Source organism: Caretta caretta, chromosome 8, assembly GCF_965140235.1.
Source record: "Caretta caretta isolate rCarCar2 chromosome 8, rCarCar1.hap1, whole genome shotgun sequence".
Classification (NCBI taxonomy): Eukaryota; Metazoa; Chordata; order Testudines; family Cheloniidae; genus Caretta; species Caretta caretta.
The window spans coordinates 38771267-38790046 of NC_134213.1; the positions used below are offsets into that span (position 1 = coordinate 38771267).

Here is an 18780-nt window from a genome sequence, read left to right on the forward strand (position 1 = left end):
CCAGTAAGGATGTGAGTGGTGAGGAGATGCCTGATCTTCCAGTTAGTCAGAGTGCAGGTGACCTGGCAGCTTCTGAAGCATCCATATCTCCATCTCAAATGGATGTAACCATGCATATTCCTGAAGAAAACTGTAGATCACAGAAGAGTGTGGTGGAGGTGCAAGAAACAGCTGCTGCTGAGTTTAATTCCTTAAGTCTAGATGATCCAAGACTATGAACCCACTTGAGCAGTAGCCTGAGGGACTTCCTTGTGCTGCATGGGCCACAGCAAGTGAAAAACTTCATGTTCCCCAAAGACAATGAAAATAGAAGGTTCCATCCAACACATTACTGGCGTGAAATCCCCAATGGTGACAAAGTGGAGAGGCCATGGCTTATGTACTCAAAAACCCACAGTGTTGCATACTGTTTTTGTTGCAAACTCTTCCAGTCTAATGTTCCAGCCACATTGGGTTCTACAGGAATAAAGGACTGGAAAAATCTGGCTAGAAATCTGGCATGCCATGAGAAGGCAGCAAATCACCAGAGAGCATTCGTAGGTGGAAAGAGCTTGAGATGAGACTAAGGTTAAAGGCCACCATAGATGATCAACATCAAGAGAAGATTGCATCAGGGTCTCTTTACTGGCCAAATGTTCTGAAAAGGCTCATTGCCATTGTGAGAATGCTTGCTACCCAAAACCTAGCACTTCAGATCAGCTGTATGTGCCAAACAATGGAAATTTCCTTAAAATTGTGGAGCTGACGGCTGAGTTTGATGCTGTACTCCAGGAGCATCTAACAAGAGTCACCACCCAAGAAATGTACACACACCACTACCTTGGAAAAACAATTCAAAATGAGATCATACAGTTACTGGCAACAATAGTTAAATAGAAGATTGTGGCAGATCTGAAGTCAGCAAGATATTACTCTGTTATTCTGGACGGCACACCTGACATCAGCCATATGGAACAAATGACTTTAAAGGTGCGTTTTGTAACAAGAACAGAACCTAGTGAAAATGTCCCTGCAATGATGACTGTCAGAGAGCATTTTGTAGAATCCATTGACATTGATGATACTACAGGAGCTGATGTGACAAATGTGCTTCTTAAAAAGCTGGAAGATACGGGAATTGCGATAGCTGACATGAGAGGTCAGGGCTACGATAATGATGCCAACATGAGAGGAAAGAACAGAGGAGTGTAGACACGGATTCGGGAGTTAAACCCTCCAGCTTTTTTTGTCCCATGCGGTTCTCATTCATTGAACTTGGTGGTCAGTGATGCAGCATCAGGTTCTAGTGAGGCTGCTGAATTTTTTAATGTAATTCAAAGCATCTATGTATTTTTCTCTGCATCAACTCATCAATGGCAAATTTTGAAGCAACATCTGGGAACATCCTCTCTGACCCTGAAACCACTGAGTGCCACACGATGGGAAAATTGAGTGGAGGCGATAAAGCCTACCAGAAACACAGTTGGGAAGATAGATGATTCCATAGTTGCCATTATGGAGGATAATGCTATGACAGGAACTGTTCTTGGGAGAACAGTGGCAGAGGGAAATGGAATCACCAGAAACATACATAACTTCAAATTTCTGTGTGGCTTAGTGTTGTGGCATGACATACTGTTTGAAATAAATGTTGTAAGCAAGAGACTCCAAGGAGTTGACCTTGATATATCTGGCGGAATGGAACAACTGGACAAAGCAAAGTCATACCTACAGTCTTACCGGTCAGAGGAGGGATTTCAAAATGTTGTGAAGAGTGCACAGAAGTTGGCAGAGGAACTTCACGCTGAAGCTATTTTCCCACCCATTCAAGAATACAAGAGTCACCGAAGAAGAAGACATTTTGATTCCGAGGCACGAGATAGTCCCATAAGAAACCCCAAACAACAATTCAAAGTTGAATTCTTTAACCAGTTGCTAGATTGTGCAATACAGTCAGTTGAAGAACATTTCATGCAGCTCAAGGAACATAGTATATTTTGGATGTTGTATGATATTCCAAAACTCCTCACTGTACCTGAAGAAGACCTGCACCAGCAATGCAGGGCACTAGAGACAGTGTTGACACATGAGGACATGCGCGATATTGATGCGAGTGATTTAGGTGATGAATTGAGAGGCCATTTCAAGATACATTTCAGCAGGACCAACTCCAAAGGCTGTTCTGGAATATTTGTGCACAAATAAGATGACCACCCTCATTCCAAATGCTTTTATTGCTCTGCGCATACTTCTAACACTTCCTGTAACAGTTGCCAGTGGAGAATGCAGCTTCTCCAAGTTGAAGTTAATAAAAACACATCTACACTCCACAATGACACAGGAGAGGCTGGTCAGCTTTGTAACCGTCTCAATAGAGCATGAGCTGGCCCAGACTGTGGACCTTCAGCAGGAAGCAGTTCAAATCTTTGCAACCAAGAAGGCACGGAAAGCACCACTTTGATTATTCAAACAGATAAAAATGACAGTGTTTACTATGCAGACAAGAAAAGTTACATTTGCTGTTCAAATTTTTGAACAAGGCATTTTAAGTTGTTAGTTCTCCTTTATTGGGGTAGGTAGCAGAGCAGTACCATGAAAGGAGTAGAACAGGAAGAAGGCAAAAGTGAGACCTTTCAAAGTTTTGGCCCAAGCGAGGGGGTATGGGGGCATCATTTGAGCTCACCGCCTCAGGTGCCAGAATGTTGTGGGCTGGCCCTGCATTGGTGGACCTATCCTCCATGAACTTATCTAGTTTTTTTTAACCCTGTTATAGTTTTGGTCTTCTCAACATCCCTTGGGGAAAAGTTCCACAGGTTGACACTGTGTTGTGTGAAGTACTTTCTTTTGTTTGTTTTAAACCTGCTGCCCATTAATTTAATTGCATGACCCCTAGTTCTTGTATTATGTGAAAGAGTAAATAACATTTCCTTATTCACTTTCTCCACACCAGTCAAGATATTATAGACCTCTATCATATCCCCTCTTAGTCATCTCTTTTCCAACCTTAAAAATCCCAGTCTTTTTAATCTCTCCTCATATAGTATCTGTTCCTTACCCCTAATCATTTTGGTTGCCCTCCTCTGTACCTTCTCCAATTCCAATATATCCTTTTTGAGATGGGGCAACCAGAAATGCATGCAGTATTCAAGATGTGGATGTACATGGATTTATGTAGTGAAAGTGTAGCAGCTTGGTTTGTGAGACCAATCAGCAAAGCCAATGCTGACAAAACTACATGAAAAGACTGCAAAATACCAAGCCTCTGGACTGCATCGACATGCAGAGAGTCTTATAAGCCAGTCACTGTCAAAGCCAATTTTAGAAGTACTTAATGAGGCTTTTAAGTATGCTGGAGACACAACACCGTTTATATGAATAAACAGAGCTGTCGCATCATGCTTTCTATTTAAGCAAGAGATACCACATGCTACAAACTGGAGGCCAGTGTTAAGTGCATTGTCACTTGTTAATCTTGAAGTGGACACTGGATCCAAATAAGATAGGCAAACGCTCACTATCTTTCACAAGGAACTCAACTGACTGACTAGAAGCATGCGGTGCAACAGTGAAAGATTCAGCCATTGGAAAAGTGAAGAACTCTCACCACATTCAAAAAATGTGCATACATGATTGACGAATGCACCAATGCAAATGGGCATCAAGTATTAAGTCATTATGTATGTTATCTTGATGTCACTGGTAGGCCAATAGACGTGTTTCTAGATGTTCAAGTTATAGAAGACATATTGACTGCATCTGTGACAACCCACATCTTAGAAGAGTTAAATGCTTGTAAATTGAACGCCAAACAGATGGCTGCTTGTGCATTTGATGAAGTTGCAAATTTCTCTAGAAGACATAGTGGAGTACAAGCTTTGCTCAGAGAAAAGAGTAACGCTAATATCTCCTATACCTGGGGTAGGCAACCTATGGGCATGCATGCAAAAGGCGAGACACGTGAGCTGATTTTCAGTGGCACTCACACTGCCCGGGTCCTGGCCCCCGGTCCAGGGGGCTCTGCATTTTAATTTAATTTTAAATGAAGCTTCTTAAACATTTTAAAAACCTTATTTACTTTACAAACAACAATAGTTTAGTTATATATTAAAGACTTATTGAAAGAGACCTTCTAAAAACATTAAAATGTATTACTGGCATGCGAAACCTTAAATTAGAGTGAATAAATGAAGACTTGGTGCACCACTTCTGAAAGGTTGCTGACCCCTGTCCTATACACACTGTAGAGGCCATCTACTCCAGCTAACACTAGTACGAAATGCAGAATCTTCAGAAGACATTTAAAAAGCCATAAAGGACTGAACATCTTCTGAAAAATAGAAGATACACTGGGACTGAAGTTTAAATTCGTCCAACCTGGGAAAACCCACTGGTTTTCTTATGAGTGATCCTTGGCTGTTGTCTTAAAATTACTGCAACCATTATTACTGGTTTTGGAAACTACCTACCAAGATGGGATGGGATCTAAGTAGTCCAGCTGGAAGACTATAACCATTCTCTCTTGTCAGTCTACTGTTGAAATCACTTGGGTCATTAAACAATGCCATCAAGGCATCTGCTAAAACAGTAGTAGATTTTTGTCCAGCAATAGAAGCTCCATTTGGATCAATCAGAGAGAGATCAATTGAAAACATACTGGAATAAGCAAAGACTTCAGTCCAGAACTTGACTAATGAAGGCAGTTATATTGAATCTTTAAGTGAAGAGGACATGAAGTGTTTGTTAAGCCAGCTGATTGATTCTTACAAATCTACATCAGGGACTTCTGGATTATACTCAACCTCTGTGTAGCTTTTACAGATGCCTGTCTTATAAAACATCAACAACTGAGTGGAATGAGACACTACCAGCAATGAGGCTGCTATGAGATCAGGGCAGAATACAGAATTTGAACACAGAGTGCAATATCATACAGTGAATGAAGATTTGACTTCAGCTTCTTCTTTATCATCACTAGTGGTTTGACCCAATCTTTGTGCTATGTTTACAGGGATGAAAGAAGTAGGAATTCATTTCTTGCTACTCCCAGTCATAACAGCTACAACTGAACATTCTTTATACTCATTGAATAGAATTTTGTGTTCTCAAAGAAGTCACCTTCTTCCTGATCATGAGCATATCATGAAGGACTGAAAGTACTGGACACACAAGAAGCCACTTAAGATGAAAACATTGCATTCGAGAAGCTCATTAACAGAGCTGAGCAAAATTACAAGAAACCAGGAAGGACGTAGATATGTAGGGCTTCACAGTAGGCTTGAGGAGCCAGCTTTAATTTGTATGATTTTAAAACATGAGTAAAATATAATAAAATGGTCATGAAACATTTTTCAGGTTTTACTATGGGTCCATACAGCACACCTTTGCCCTCCTGGTCTCACCCCTGGTAGGCCTTAACCCCCCTGTAAATTTGTTTCCCTCTCCCACCCCCATTCAGTTCCTGGGGAAAACACTGATTAAGGAAAATGTAAACTTCACCTTATTTGTCCATCAAACCCTTTGCAATATGAGCAGCCAGCAGTGGCCGCGGTCTTGATGAAGGGGGTACTTATAGAAGGAAGAGGCAATGTTTATTGATATTCTATAAAATGAACATCATTTACAGCTTCTGGAGTTTATGAATCCATAGCAATCAATACAGATGTGAAAGACCCCTATTATATGCATATATAAGAATGGCCATACTGCATCAGACCAAAGGTCCCTCTAGCCCAGTATCCTGTCTTCCGACAGTGGCCAATGCCGGTGCCCCAGAGGGAATGAACAGAACAGGTAATCATCCAGTGATCCATCCCCTGTCACTCATTCCCAGGTTCTGGCAAACAGAGGTTGGGGACACCATCCATGCTCATCCGACCTAATAGCCATTGATGGACCTATCGTCCATGAACTTATCTAGTTCCTTTTTTTAAAGCTGTTCTGGTCTTGGCCTTCACAACATTCCCTGGCAAAGAGTTCCACAGGTTGTGCGCTGTGTGAAGAATTTGAAGAAATACTTCCTTTTGCTTGTTTTAAACCTGCTGCCTATTAATTTCATTTGTGCCCCATAGTTCTTGTGTTATGAGAAGTGGTAAATAACACCTCCTTATTTGTTTTCTCCACACCAGTCATGATATTATAAACCTCAGTCATATCTCCCTTATCTGTCTCTTTTCCAAGCTGAAAAGTTCCAGTCTTATTAATCTCTCCTCTGTTATAGTGATATAGTGGCAGCTGATGGAATCAATAGGATTTTTAGAGGCAGCAAGTAATTGTCCAAGTTATTTGATTAAAATGATAATGCCCCCTTCATTTTATGCCCTCTTCAGAACAGGACCTCTCCCATTTAATGACCTAGTTCACAAAGCAAGGAAGGCAAATTGGTGGCTGTTGATTGAGATTCTGGTCAAATTCTTGTCTTTCCTACCAAGTGCTGAAGGCCGCTGATGCAGATCTATTCACTGTCCGACTCCAAAATGGGGAAAAGAAACCACGATCTCATTTACACAGCGTGACTCCTTTATGCAAAAGCTAAGTATTATTAAAGACAATGGACACCTCCCCAATCTGCTGCTGCGATGCTAAATATACTGCTCGTGGAGGATTTTCAGATGCACATATGCAATCCAGTGACATAACTATGCAAGAGAAATGTGATGGGATATTAAATATATACATTACTTCTCTATGGCTTCAGTTTCATTTTTCTTGTTTCTGTTATGGCCTGTATTGCCATAAAATATATAAGATAAAAAAATCAGGAGAAAGATAGGTTTGCTTCTTCCAGTTGTCATGGGAGACCCATTGTGTCGAATAATACTGTAGCAGCCAAGAGGAGATCCCTTCCCCACAATTTCCTATATGATGCATACTTAATCACGGGGTCGATCCTAGATTTACTCTAGGACAACGTAATAAAAAAGGGAATCATAGATTTAGGAATTCCCAAAATATTGTAACTTTGTAGACGAAGGAGACGCAATGGGACATGTGATCAACTTGCAGTAACTTGTTTACTTAGCTAGCTGTGAAGAATAAAAGTATTGGTATGTGAGAGAAGGAAGTGTGGTGTGGAAGGATCACAATTCAATTAACTATTATATTATTTTGCAACTCTCTGTCTCCTCTAATCGGTAATAATTTGCCTTAATATTTCAGAGTTTTCACTGTGAAATATTATAACCACAATATGTACTTAAGAGAGAAATCTTTGCTGTGCAGTTAATAACTGCACATAGTAAGTTTAAAATGTGAACATCATAGCATGTCTTATTTTAGCTGAGCCACAAGGTGGCGATATTAGCAAAGATGGTGCTGAAAATGCAGCTTTTCGGACTCCGTCAGCCCTCAGTGGAAGCTGCACTCAGACTTCTGAATCCAGACGACAACGCCTCTACGCCGGGAACGGGTGACAAAGGATTATAGGGAAAGGGCGGATGGAATAATTACAAATAAAGTCAATATTGGAGGACAAATCGTTTACTTTCTAGCACAACATATGAATGGCTGCTGCAGCTTTGCAGAGAGGCTTGTGTTTCAGATCTGACCCGGGAATGGCTGGCGGAATGGAGACTCACTCCAGGAAAAGGCAAGTTGTGTCTTTCTTTCTATGTTTGTGTGTGTCTCTGGTAGCTTGTGAGACGATCCGCTATTCTGTGCGTGAAGAGAAGAAAAGCGGGTCCCTAGTTGCTAATATTGCAAAGGATTTGAAACTGGATGTAGAGAAATTGTCTGGTCGCAGTCTCCGGCTGATTTCTAAAAGCACCAAGCAATATTTTGAGCTGAACACAGGATCCGGGGATGTAACAATAAAGGAGAAGATAGACCGTGAGGATCTGTGTGGACAGAGTGACCCGTGTTTCCTGCAATTTGAAATTGTGTTGGAAAATCCACTGCAGCTGTACCGAATGGAAGTGCAGATAGATGATGTGAATGACAATAACCCTAAATTCTCTAAAAATGAATTCGTTTTAAAAATACCTGAACAGATCCCCATAAACACCCGCTTCCCCTTAGAAAGGGCCCAAGATTCAGACATAGGAACAAACAACATCCAGAGCTACGCAATCAGCGCTAATGAGCACTTCAGCCTGGATGTGCATTCTCGGGGAGACGGCAGTAAATACGCCGAGCTGGTGTTAGAGAAACAATTAGATCGGGAGGAGCAGGCGCAGTTGATGCTGATTCTCACAGCTGCCGATGGGGGCCTGCCACAAAGAACCGGCACAGCCCAAATACGCATTAATGTGCTTGACAACAACGATAACTTCCCTCAGTTTAGTCAGTCAGTGTACAACGTGCAGTTAATGGAAAATAGTCCTCAGGACACTTTGGTCACCAAGGTTGAAGCTTGTGATTTGGATCAAGGTCCAAATGCAGAAATCACCTATTCATTCGGGCAGGTCCCCGAGCGAGTCCTCAAATTATTTCAGCTCAATCAGTTCACTGGCGAAATCACTGTTTTGGGGATAATTGATTTTGAAGACGCAGAAATGTATGAAGTAGAAGTTCAGGCCACGGATGGTGGGGGGTTTTCTTCGCGCTGCAAAGTCCTGGTGGAGATCGAGGACATGAATGACAACGCCCCGGAAGTGACGCTGACGTCCCTCAGCGGCACCATACCCGAGGACTCCTCCCCTGAGACAGTGGTGGCCCTGTTCAGTGTGAGAGACCGAGACTCCGGGGACAATGGCAGAACGGTCTGCTCCATTCAGGACAATGTCCCTTTTGCTTTAAAATCGACTCTGAAGAATTATTACGAGCTTGTTACACAAAAGCCCCTGGACCGAGAGAAAGTGCCTGAGTATAACATAAGCATCATAGCCACAGACCGGGGGACTCCGAGGCTCACCTCAGTGAGGATCATCCGTGTTCAGCTATCGGATATTAATGACAACCCCCCTGTATTTAATGAAAGTTCGTACGTCATGTACCTGAAGGAGAACAACCACCCGGGCCTGTTGATTGGAACTGTCCATGCTGCTGACCTGGACACAGAGCAGAATGCCAAAGTGACATATTCGGCGTTGCCTGGCAACATCGGTGACCTCCCCTTCTCCTCCTCCATCTCCATAAACTCCGAAAACGGGAATGTGTACGCTCTGCAGTCTCTGGATTATGAGCAAACGAGGGATTTCCAGGTTACAGTGAGAGCTGCAGATGGCGGGTCCCCTCCACTGAGCTCTGAAGTCATTGTCCGAGTTGTGATAATTGATGAAAATGACAACGCCCCCTTCATTTTATACCCTCTGCAGAACAGCAGCTCCCCCGCTAATGACCTGGTTCCCAGATCGGCGGAGGCGGGTTACCTGGTGACGAAGGTGGTAGCTGTGGATGGAGATTCCGGTCAGAATTCTTGGCTTTCCTACCAGCTGCTCAAGGCTACAGACCCAGGTCTCTTCGCTGTGGGTCTCCAAACCGGGGAAGTAAAAACCAGCAGGCCTATAACGAGCCCAGACTCTGTTAAACAGAAACTTATCGTCCTGGTTAGAGACAACGGAGAGCCGCCCAGATCCACCACCTCGACGCTTAATGTGCTTCTGGTGGATGGGTTTTCAGACGCCTACATGCAGTTACTGGATGTACCACAAGAAGAGGAGCAGCAGGACACATTAACCCTGTATTTAGTCATTTCTTTGTCTTTCGTTTCATTCCTTTTTCTGGTTTGTGTGGTAACAATTATCGCCATCCGGCTATACAAGACAAGGCAGTGCCGAGAGCGGTATGTTCCATCGTCCAGGAACTTTTATTTTGAGCCCAACTTCCCCACAAATCCTACGGACACAAGCGTCACTGGGACTCTGCCTCAATCTTATTGTTACGAGGTTTGCTTGACAACTGGGTCTGGGACGAGCGAATTTAAATTTCTGAGGCCACTGGCACCGTCTCTACCCGCTGACCCTAGCGTTTCAGAAGGGTCCGTTCTTGACTCTCAGATTAACTCTCAGTTTAAGGAGGAGAAAGAATCTCTGAGAGAGGTGAGTGCCTATTTCACTCCATTTGCATCAATACCTTGCTTGAATATGTTTGTTTCTGCTGCTATGAAAATTAGTTGACTGGAACATTTTACAAATATTGAGAAATATTTCATTTTCTAGGGAGCTTTTCTGTTTATTGTCCAACGTATTTTTGAAATGTTAGTATGTGCGGGCTAATATAATTGCACAGTAACGCTCTAAATGAGTTTGCCAGACTGGTTCTGATCTTCTTGCGTTCTGTGTGTTCTCTACCAAGAAAGATTTAAACTTGTCAAAAGAATTATTTGGATATTAATTATCAAGGGCTCATTAACATCAGAATTATCTGATCCTTGTACAATATTCCTAAGGGGACGCCCTGAAGTCTAAAATTTTACAAGGAAATTGAGGCGGAACTTGCTTTTTTAGCAGTGTTTTTGCTGAGGTGTGGATTTTAGGACTAATGGCTCAATATGTAGTGAAGGAGATCGGGGAAACAAAGTAAAATAGAAGTATCTAAGGAAAATGTATCCTCCCACAATATGTAAACTACACCTTTGTTTTCCATCAAACCCTTTGCTATGTGAGCAGCAAGCAGTGGCAGAGGTTTCAATGAGGGGGATATGTATTGAAGGAATGGGCAATGATGGCTTAAATCCTGTAACATCATCACTAGTTCGAGCTTCATGAGCTTTTGTACCCATGACAAGCAACGTAGATGTTATAAGCCAGTATTATATGCACACTGCTGATGTAGCTGCGGTTAGTGGTATTAGCAGGATTTTTATAGGCAGCAAGTGTTCGGGAAATGGGTGAAGAACGGAACAGAGTCCAGAGTCCCAGGAGAAGCAATTATCTAGAGCAACTAAGGAAATTCACTGTGTACAAGTAATGTCCGATGGATGTGGATGTGTAGAAACACCGCTGGCTAGTACCTTGTCTAACAATGCTGAAAATACAGGGTCCGGTCCTCTGCTGAGGAAATCTCCGACAAGCGCAACTGAGGATGGGGGGAGGCATAATTCAATATAAAGCAGCCGGGCTTGGTACCACTTAGCTCTCTGTTTTTGTGTCGAATGGACGGAAGTGCATAGCCCGTGGGAAGTAATAATAGTATAACTGTTTTGCGTTATGAGATTGAATGTGTTTAATGATTGTAGGAGGCCGTGTCCAAACGCATTCTCCTGACGTTACACTTGTTGGTGGATAATATTTATGTCCTCTCTGGGGTGAACTGTGGCATTGACTCATATTGTACTGTCCCTGAGGCAAAACCCACAGGAAGAGAGGTCCCGAGAGATTCCACTTTCTGGAGTTTGCTACCGATCTTACCCTCAGGTGGAGGGATGTATTAAGGGAGAAAAGGAAGGTATACAAAGAATACAAGGAGTGTGGATCGATAGGGGAAATAAATCTGACTTCTCAGAGGGGATGTTCCCCATGTTCTTCTCTGGCTCTCCACACTCTGTAGCAGCCCCCTCCTCCCCTTTCTCTGCTTTCTCCATGGACAGAGGAAACCCAGAAGCCGAATCTGATGGAATCGTCACCTCCCGCTGGTCTTGCTTGAAGTATTTCTGCTGGTTTGGGAGGGGAGCAGGCATTAGAATTAGCTGTAAAAATGGGGGAACGTGAGGCGAAACTTAATACCCATTATTCTAGCACAGTGGCCAAATTCCATCAATTTCTGCTCTCTTGCACCAGAACAAAGGTGAAAGAGCATCTAGCCTTTAGTAAGTACAAAGAACGAAGGTCAAGAATAAGTGTTGCCTTAATTCTGGCTCTTCATTTTCCAGATAATGGATACAACTAAAATGAGGTTTTATGGGCCCGGTGTTTGCAAAGGGTTTACAGACTTTTTTTCCCCACCAAAAAGAGAGAGAGAGAGAGGGGAGGGGGAGAGAGAGAATTACAATAATCAAGCAGTGTTTCAGATAGAGTTTGTCATTCAAGAATAATTTTGTTACACCGGTCCTAACAAATATCTTGAACCTAGGAACTTGCGGTTGTTGTGACTATTAGTAATGGCTAATTGGTGAATTATTATTACTATACATGAATATGTGTATAGATTTTTTTAAAAACCTATAAACTACAGAGTCTTTTTTTCTCTGTACAAATGACATTGAGGTTTTAGATATCTTAAATCTACTGCCAAGAATCCTGAATTAATTAAAACAGAGATCTGTGAAAGTAAAATGTACTCCCCAAGACATTTTAGTATAAATGATCATTTCTAATTATTATCTAAAGATAACCTGGAGTTCAACATAATTAATGAATTCTTTGATTATAGTAATTTCTTTTGGGAGAACAGTCTGGATTTGGATACCTAAGATAGAATGGCAAAGTGCTCTAAAAGAAAACCCGCACTTCCCCTTTAGGAGATGTAAACAGCAAATACAAAACTGATATTAAAGACATCAATATGCCAGCTGGTGTAAATCGACATAGCGCCGCGGAAGTAAATGGTGGTGGAGGAGGGGCAATTGACAGCATCTGAGCATCTGGCACTTGGACAGCCCTGATCATGGAAAAAATCAGCGTTTATGCTGGCACTTTGTCGGGGTTATGCAGCGTTCCTACAGAAAGTATTAACCAACAGTTAATTAGTTCCTATCAAAATAAGTTATTCCTAACTCTTACAAATCTATTTTAAAAAATTAAGACGATCTAGTTGGTTATTATTACTCCTAATGATCCTGGCCTCACATTTTTAAATTGACTCATGATTTTTTAAGCCTACCTTTTTGATGCCCAGCATTAGACACTCAAGCCCTTATTTTTCAGAGTCATGGAGTACCCATCACTCCCATTGAGTTCTGTGGGAGTTCTGGGTACTAAACAGTTCTGAAAACTAGGCCCAAGATGTCTGGAATTGGGCACATACAACCAATGACCACATTTGAACATTTTGGCTTAAACAAACAGCAAGCTAATGATCTTTTTGAATCAGCCACCTAAATTACCATAAAGCTTTTCCAGATTTGTAAGTGTAAACACCTCACAGGGGATGTAAGATGTTCCGGACAGTTTTTGAAAGACAGAAATACAAATAGAAATACAACGAAGTGGATATCGCTGTATTTGGCTAATCAAATTACATTTACTTCTGAATTTTCACACTGTAAAATTTCCCTCCGAGTTGTATACATACACAGTGCCCTATTTTAGGGTTTCATTAAACATGAGCATTTAAATTATAGGATGTAGGTACAGGCCAGATCCTGCTCCCATTGAAATCAATGGCAAAACTTCCGCTGACTTCAAATAGAACGATATCCCAGCCACAGATCTGTAAGATGAAGCCCTGATTGCATGTCCCTCCGTGCACACGAATGCCTGCGTTCTTCGTAACAGCCGATAATGACGCCACATCATTCTATATTGTTTGCAGGGCAGAGCTTCTGTCTCTGAAGACTCCATATCCAGATCTTCAGGCGCAGGCTGTATTGTTAACAAGGTGACAGGGATAAATGGGAACAGTAGTCAAAACGGTTGGCTTTCCTACCAATAGATGAGAAAAACCAGCTCTGCTTTGTTCAACTATCAGACATCATAAAGGAGCAATGAGAATCAAGAGGCTTATCGCCCTCCAAGAAACTTTCAAGAAGGTACAGGCCCTTTCTGTAAGAGAGCAAGGATATGTATTTCTATATTATGTAATTCTTTATTCCTGGTTTTTCACGTAGACCTTTGCGTTTATGGTATGACTATTGAAGAAGAGAAGGAGCTCCTATAGCATGCTTGCTTTGCAGATTCCACCTAGCCCTTAGTGTATTATTTTTAGAGCTTGACAACGTCTACTTTATCTAGATATAAAGGAAACATAATAAGTCAAACCTAAGCTTTAACAGTAATTTATCATAAACCACCTTCCCCATGATTCTCCCTTATGGAGATGATTATGTAATAGTGTGTTGATTTTCTGAAACCTCTTTTCAGTGTACAAGTTTAATGTTCAATGAAAATTAAGAATAAATTTCACTTACAAAGTAATTATGTATTAACAAATAGAAGCTGGTTAAATTAAAGCTGCTTGGCCGCAATGTACATTGCATATTTAGTCGGGAGGTTGAGCTTTGTGTATATTGTAAAATGTGTATTTTCAAAATTGTAGTCTTTTTTTCTAACCATATGAAACTGAAACTAATAGTTATAACTCATTTTGAGATCCTTGGTTAAAAGATACTGTAGAAGTGAGAGTAATATTGCATTAGTCGAACGTTAGTAAAATAGGTTAAAAGTGATACAGTAAACTTTAAACATTTTGTAGTGTGTAATGAGTTAAGATAAATCTCTTTCCTTCTGTCTTCATTTAATTTCATTACCGAATATAATATTTCAGATAAAGGGAACATGGTGTAATTTTCCACGTCGTTTACAAGATTTTAAAAATCGAGTTTCTGGTGACCATAACACTAATAAAAACAATTGTTAAAATGGATTTAGATTGACTTTTTTATCCGTTGATTCTAACGATTGGTAGCTGTGCTGCGAGATCAGATTCTGTGAAGCAAAGTCATCAGGGGACATGTTCTTAAAGCACCGATTTCTAATGACATGTTCTGGGGTTTGGTGGATGGACTGTCCCTCCAGAACGTGAGGGCTTGTGCACCGTGTATGCAGGAAGGATGGCTATGAAATCTGATCCCATTGCTGGCAGGAAGAGAGTGTGGGAAAGTACAGACCTGTTTAAACATGCCCTCTTTTACATGAATGAGTCGCTCCCAGGCAGCAGAGGAAATGCAGCTCCCATTGAAGTCAGGCATTGAAGTTGGTTCCGTCTACAAATCTTCATTAGGTGGGAGAAGTCGGGGAAATTTCTTCTAACATTTAACTAAAACATAAAAGGAGTGAAAAATGTATCAGACAAATGAATACCTGGGCCAATGTTTTTAAAAACTGGAGTTAAAAGGTGGGTTCTTAAATCCCCATACTGACACCTAAATAACGACCTAATTTTCCAAAGTGCTGAGCGTCCAGCAGCTTCCATCGAAATCAGTGTCATTGAGCCTGTTCAGCACTTTGAAACACTAGACCAGTCTTTTGTAGGTGCCTAAATATGGTTCAAGAACCATCACTTCTGAAAATCTTGAACCCCTTTACAAAACTGGACTGCAAGAGCCCCTCCACTTTTCCAGTGCCGAACTTCAAATATGAGGGGAGGAGAATTTATTTATTTATTTACTTATTTGCGTCTGCACTCAATAGATCTGTCATATTTTAGGGAGAATCCAGTACCTATAAACTATTAGCTGGGTATTCCCAGGGCCCAAGGACATTTAACCTATGTGGCACTATTTCTACTATTGTGGGTGGCCTCTGGCAGTGTTTTAGTGCAGAGTTCCTTTTTGGGCATATAGCAGAAGTTTGTCGTCTTAAAATTATTAATTATTATAACAACCACTTCTAACTGGTAGAGCAGTCAGCAACTTCTCCCAATAACGTACCAAAGATCTAGACATAGGAGTCCTTCCTTATTGTGCGCCTCCATTCAAACCTAGATGTAATTGTCACCCTTGACGTCATCTACGGTGTTTGCGCTCTTTCTGCTTTCCCATTTCTTACTTGGAACCTATGCTGCTCAGCTGGTTTTAGATTCCTGGTACTCCTAGTAGTAAATTTCCCAACCTTGTATCTTCGCAGAGCATAGGTTCTAACTGCCTCATTCGGGGATCCCACTTCTAGCTGACGTTCTTCCATATTTTCTGGATTCTTATTATACGTTACTGTCCTTTATTCAGGAACGTTCAGTCTTTGGGAAATAGTCATAGCAATTTCCCCATACTTCCTGCTATGACTACGGAATTAGGGTCCGATGGCCCTCCATCGAAGTGAAAGGGATTTCTCCACTGACTTCAGTGGGAGCAGGAATGTATTTACTCAAAACGCTGGAAAATGCGATCAGGTTAGGGTTTAACATGAGATACACACATGTAAGGAACCGTGTATTTTCAACATGCTATCACCGATTAAATAGAGCCTAGAAACACAGGAGATGATTCATCCGAAGACGGTGAAGTCATTGTTAGGCTCTGTCATGACAGAAATAGTCTGAAAAGCTGAGCAACTGCAATTGTGACTATCCCAGTACTGAATCGTTCTCTGCCTGAGCTCATGGCTGCTTTGTCCCACCATCAGACACCACATATTGGAAGACGGGAGAGAGAATTTTCTCCATTCATTAGCACTTTCCTTTTAAGACAGTTGTTAAATGATTGACATCTGATGGAACAGAAAAAACTATCAAACTATTAAGTTGCCAACATATTTCTAAATTCTGTTAATTTTCCTAAAGGTAATGGAAGCTCCAAACTCAGGGGCGCCATTTCAGATTTTGGTTGGGGGGAGGGGATTTTAACGGTGATTCCAGGGGCTACTTAGGCACCTGAAAACTCCAGTTTTTTGGCAGATAGGAGCACTGTATCTTATTCCTATACAAAAGAAAGAAAAATACATATTAGACCCACTCAGCTCTAATACTAACATGATCTGACATCTTGTGGAAAGTAACTTAAGGGATCTGGGGCAAAAATTGGGGATTGGTCCTGCTTTGAGCAGGGGGTTGGACTAGATGACCTCCTGAGGTCCCTTCCAACCCTGATATTCTGTGATTCTATGACCTGGTTAGGTTTAAAATGTTTAATGTGGATTTTTAAGAGCAGGTTGGACAAACACCTGTCAGGGATGGTCCAGATAATACTTAGTCCTGCCTTGAGTGCAGGGGACTGGACAAGATGACCTCTCGAGGTCCCTTCCAGTTCTACGATTTTATGATTCTTTATTATGATCATCTTTAAAATTCGCTTGGATCTGAAAGCAAAGCTGTTGTTTGAGACGTTAGGTGGCGCTGTTACCAAAGGTGGCGCCGAAAGAGCGCTACGGAGTAAGGGTATCAAGACGGTGTTAGGAAGAATCGCCATGACAGGGAGCATCCCCGGGATAAAAGACGAATTGTCCTTCTCTGAAGAAAGATAATTAGGTTTCTATCTAAAACCGAATTGTTTTACCCCGCAGATATACTGTAAATCAAACTATTGCTCAGGTACCGCAGGACCTATTTTTAGGTATCAGAGCTGCTGTATGGAAAGCGCTGTGTCTTAGATCTGACTCAGGAGTGGCTGGCAGGATGGGGAACCACATCAGAAAAAGGCAACTTCTGTCTTTCTTTCTGTATCTTTGCTCGTCCGGAGCGCTGTGTGAGGCGATCCGCTATTCCGTGCCTGAAGAACAGGACATCAGGTCCGTAGTTGCTAACGTTGCAAAGGATTTGGAATTGGATGTAGGGAAACTGCTCGCAGGGCCCGGTTGATTTCACAAAGTAGCAAAAAGTATTGTCAACTCATCACCGGCTGGGAAATGATAATAAAGGAGAAAACAGACGGTGAGCATCTGTGCGGACAGACTGGCATGTGTTTACTGCAGTTCGAAGTTGTATTGGAAAATCCAATGCAGTTGCATCGCTTTGAGGTGCAGGTAGAGGATATGAAAGAAAGAATTTATGTTCGAAATTCCAGAACTGACCCAGAAAAACACCCGCTTTCCCCTAGAAAACAAATGCCATCCAGAACTACACGATCAGCCCCAATGAACATTTCCGGCTGGATGTGCAAGCTAGGGGAGACAGTAGTAAATATGCTGAACTGGTATTAGAAAAAACATTAGATCGGGAGGAGCAGCCAGAATTTAATTTGCTTCTCACAGCTTCTGACTGCGGGGAGGGGGGGCGTTCACCAGAGGACTGGCACAGCTCACATACGAGTTATTGTTCTGGGTATCAGTGATAACACCCCTGGCTTTAGTCAGTTCCTGTACAAAGTACGATCTTTGTATGATCTTCTCCTTTATTCTCCGAAGAAGGAAATATTTTAAAAGGCCAACATTTGAGTTGTCATCGGGTATCTGTACGCTAACTCTTCACTGAGATGAATGGGGCAGTTCACAACACTCTCACATCTATTTTTTCAGCTTCTCTTCAGACTTGCATGGACATCTCTGTATCTGTTACACTGAGTTCATACATTTTAGGTTTTCTTTGAAACTATAACTGCTAGAGATTTGCTGATTCTTAAAGGAAATCTGAGATTCTGAAGAACAAGATAGCAGCCTGAGAAAGATACCGCTATGCTTTGATGCTACGTATGGGTCCCATCCCAACTTTGTAATGAATGGGGAAGTGATTATTTGTTCTAGAGCCATTTCAAGGGATCTCCCTGATGGATAGGCTGCTTCTGCCGTATCAGTCGAGGTATTGCAAAGCAGACACAAATACTAACCCCCGCAAATGCAGAGCCGTGGGCCTGGCTTAAGAAGTGTATAACTATCTACCCCGAATTGAATTTAGATTCTAGGAAAATATAGAAAATATTTAGATAAAGGAAAACTGTCCACAGGATAAAGTAGTGATTTCAGATAAAATCCCTAACTAATATTAAGAGTTTAGATCTAAGCATGTAATTTTTTTAAAAATGAGTCGTTCAAATACATAATGGAACGCATTTGGCATCGTACAGGTCAATATCTGGGAATGGCTAAGGGAAGTTTCTTAGGCGTATTGGACCAAATTTATTCCGGCTGTAACGTCATTGAGGTCAATGGAGTTATACAAGGGATAAATCTATAACGAAAACAAAAAGTGTATATTTTATTTGCTTCATTTACCCCTCCCACTTGAAATCAATATGGCGGAGAAAGTACCTCAAAGAGAAACGTTCAAATTAATCGCTTTTTACAATAAATCATGCAGAAATCGAGCCTCTGGTTAATCTTTTTAATATCATAAGGCTACTCATAATTACTTGTTTCGAATTGGACATTATTCTATTTCAGTTTTCATTAAATATTTTAT

The 18780-nt window shown here is 41.5% G+C and overlaps 2 protein-coding genes across 4 annotated transcripts in view; both read left to right on the top strand.

The window, feature by feature from the left end:
• Positions 1-18780, top strand: part of LOC125641569 (protocadherin gamma-C5) — a 426447-nt gene that overhangs the window by 16322 nt on the left and 391345 nt on the right. Inside the window, exon 2 of one of the 3 annotated variants that reach the window (XM_048861738.2) lies at positions 13327-14376. The exons of 1 other annotated variant lie outside the window; for it this stretch is intronic. In XM_048861738.2, the coding sequence (XP_048717695.2) occupies positions 13327-13446 (120 nt within the window). In that variant the 3' untranslated portion in view covers positions 13447-14376. Of the gene's footprint in view, positions 1-7737; positions 9954-13326; positions 14377-18780 lie in introns of those variants that run through there. One more of the 3 variants, XM_048861740.2, reaches the window with a different exon arrangement.
• LOC142072981 (protocadherin beta-15-like) overlaps positions 1-18780 on the top strand; it is a 34413-nt gene that overhangs the window by 10771 nt on the left and 4862 nt on the right.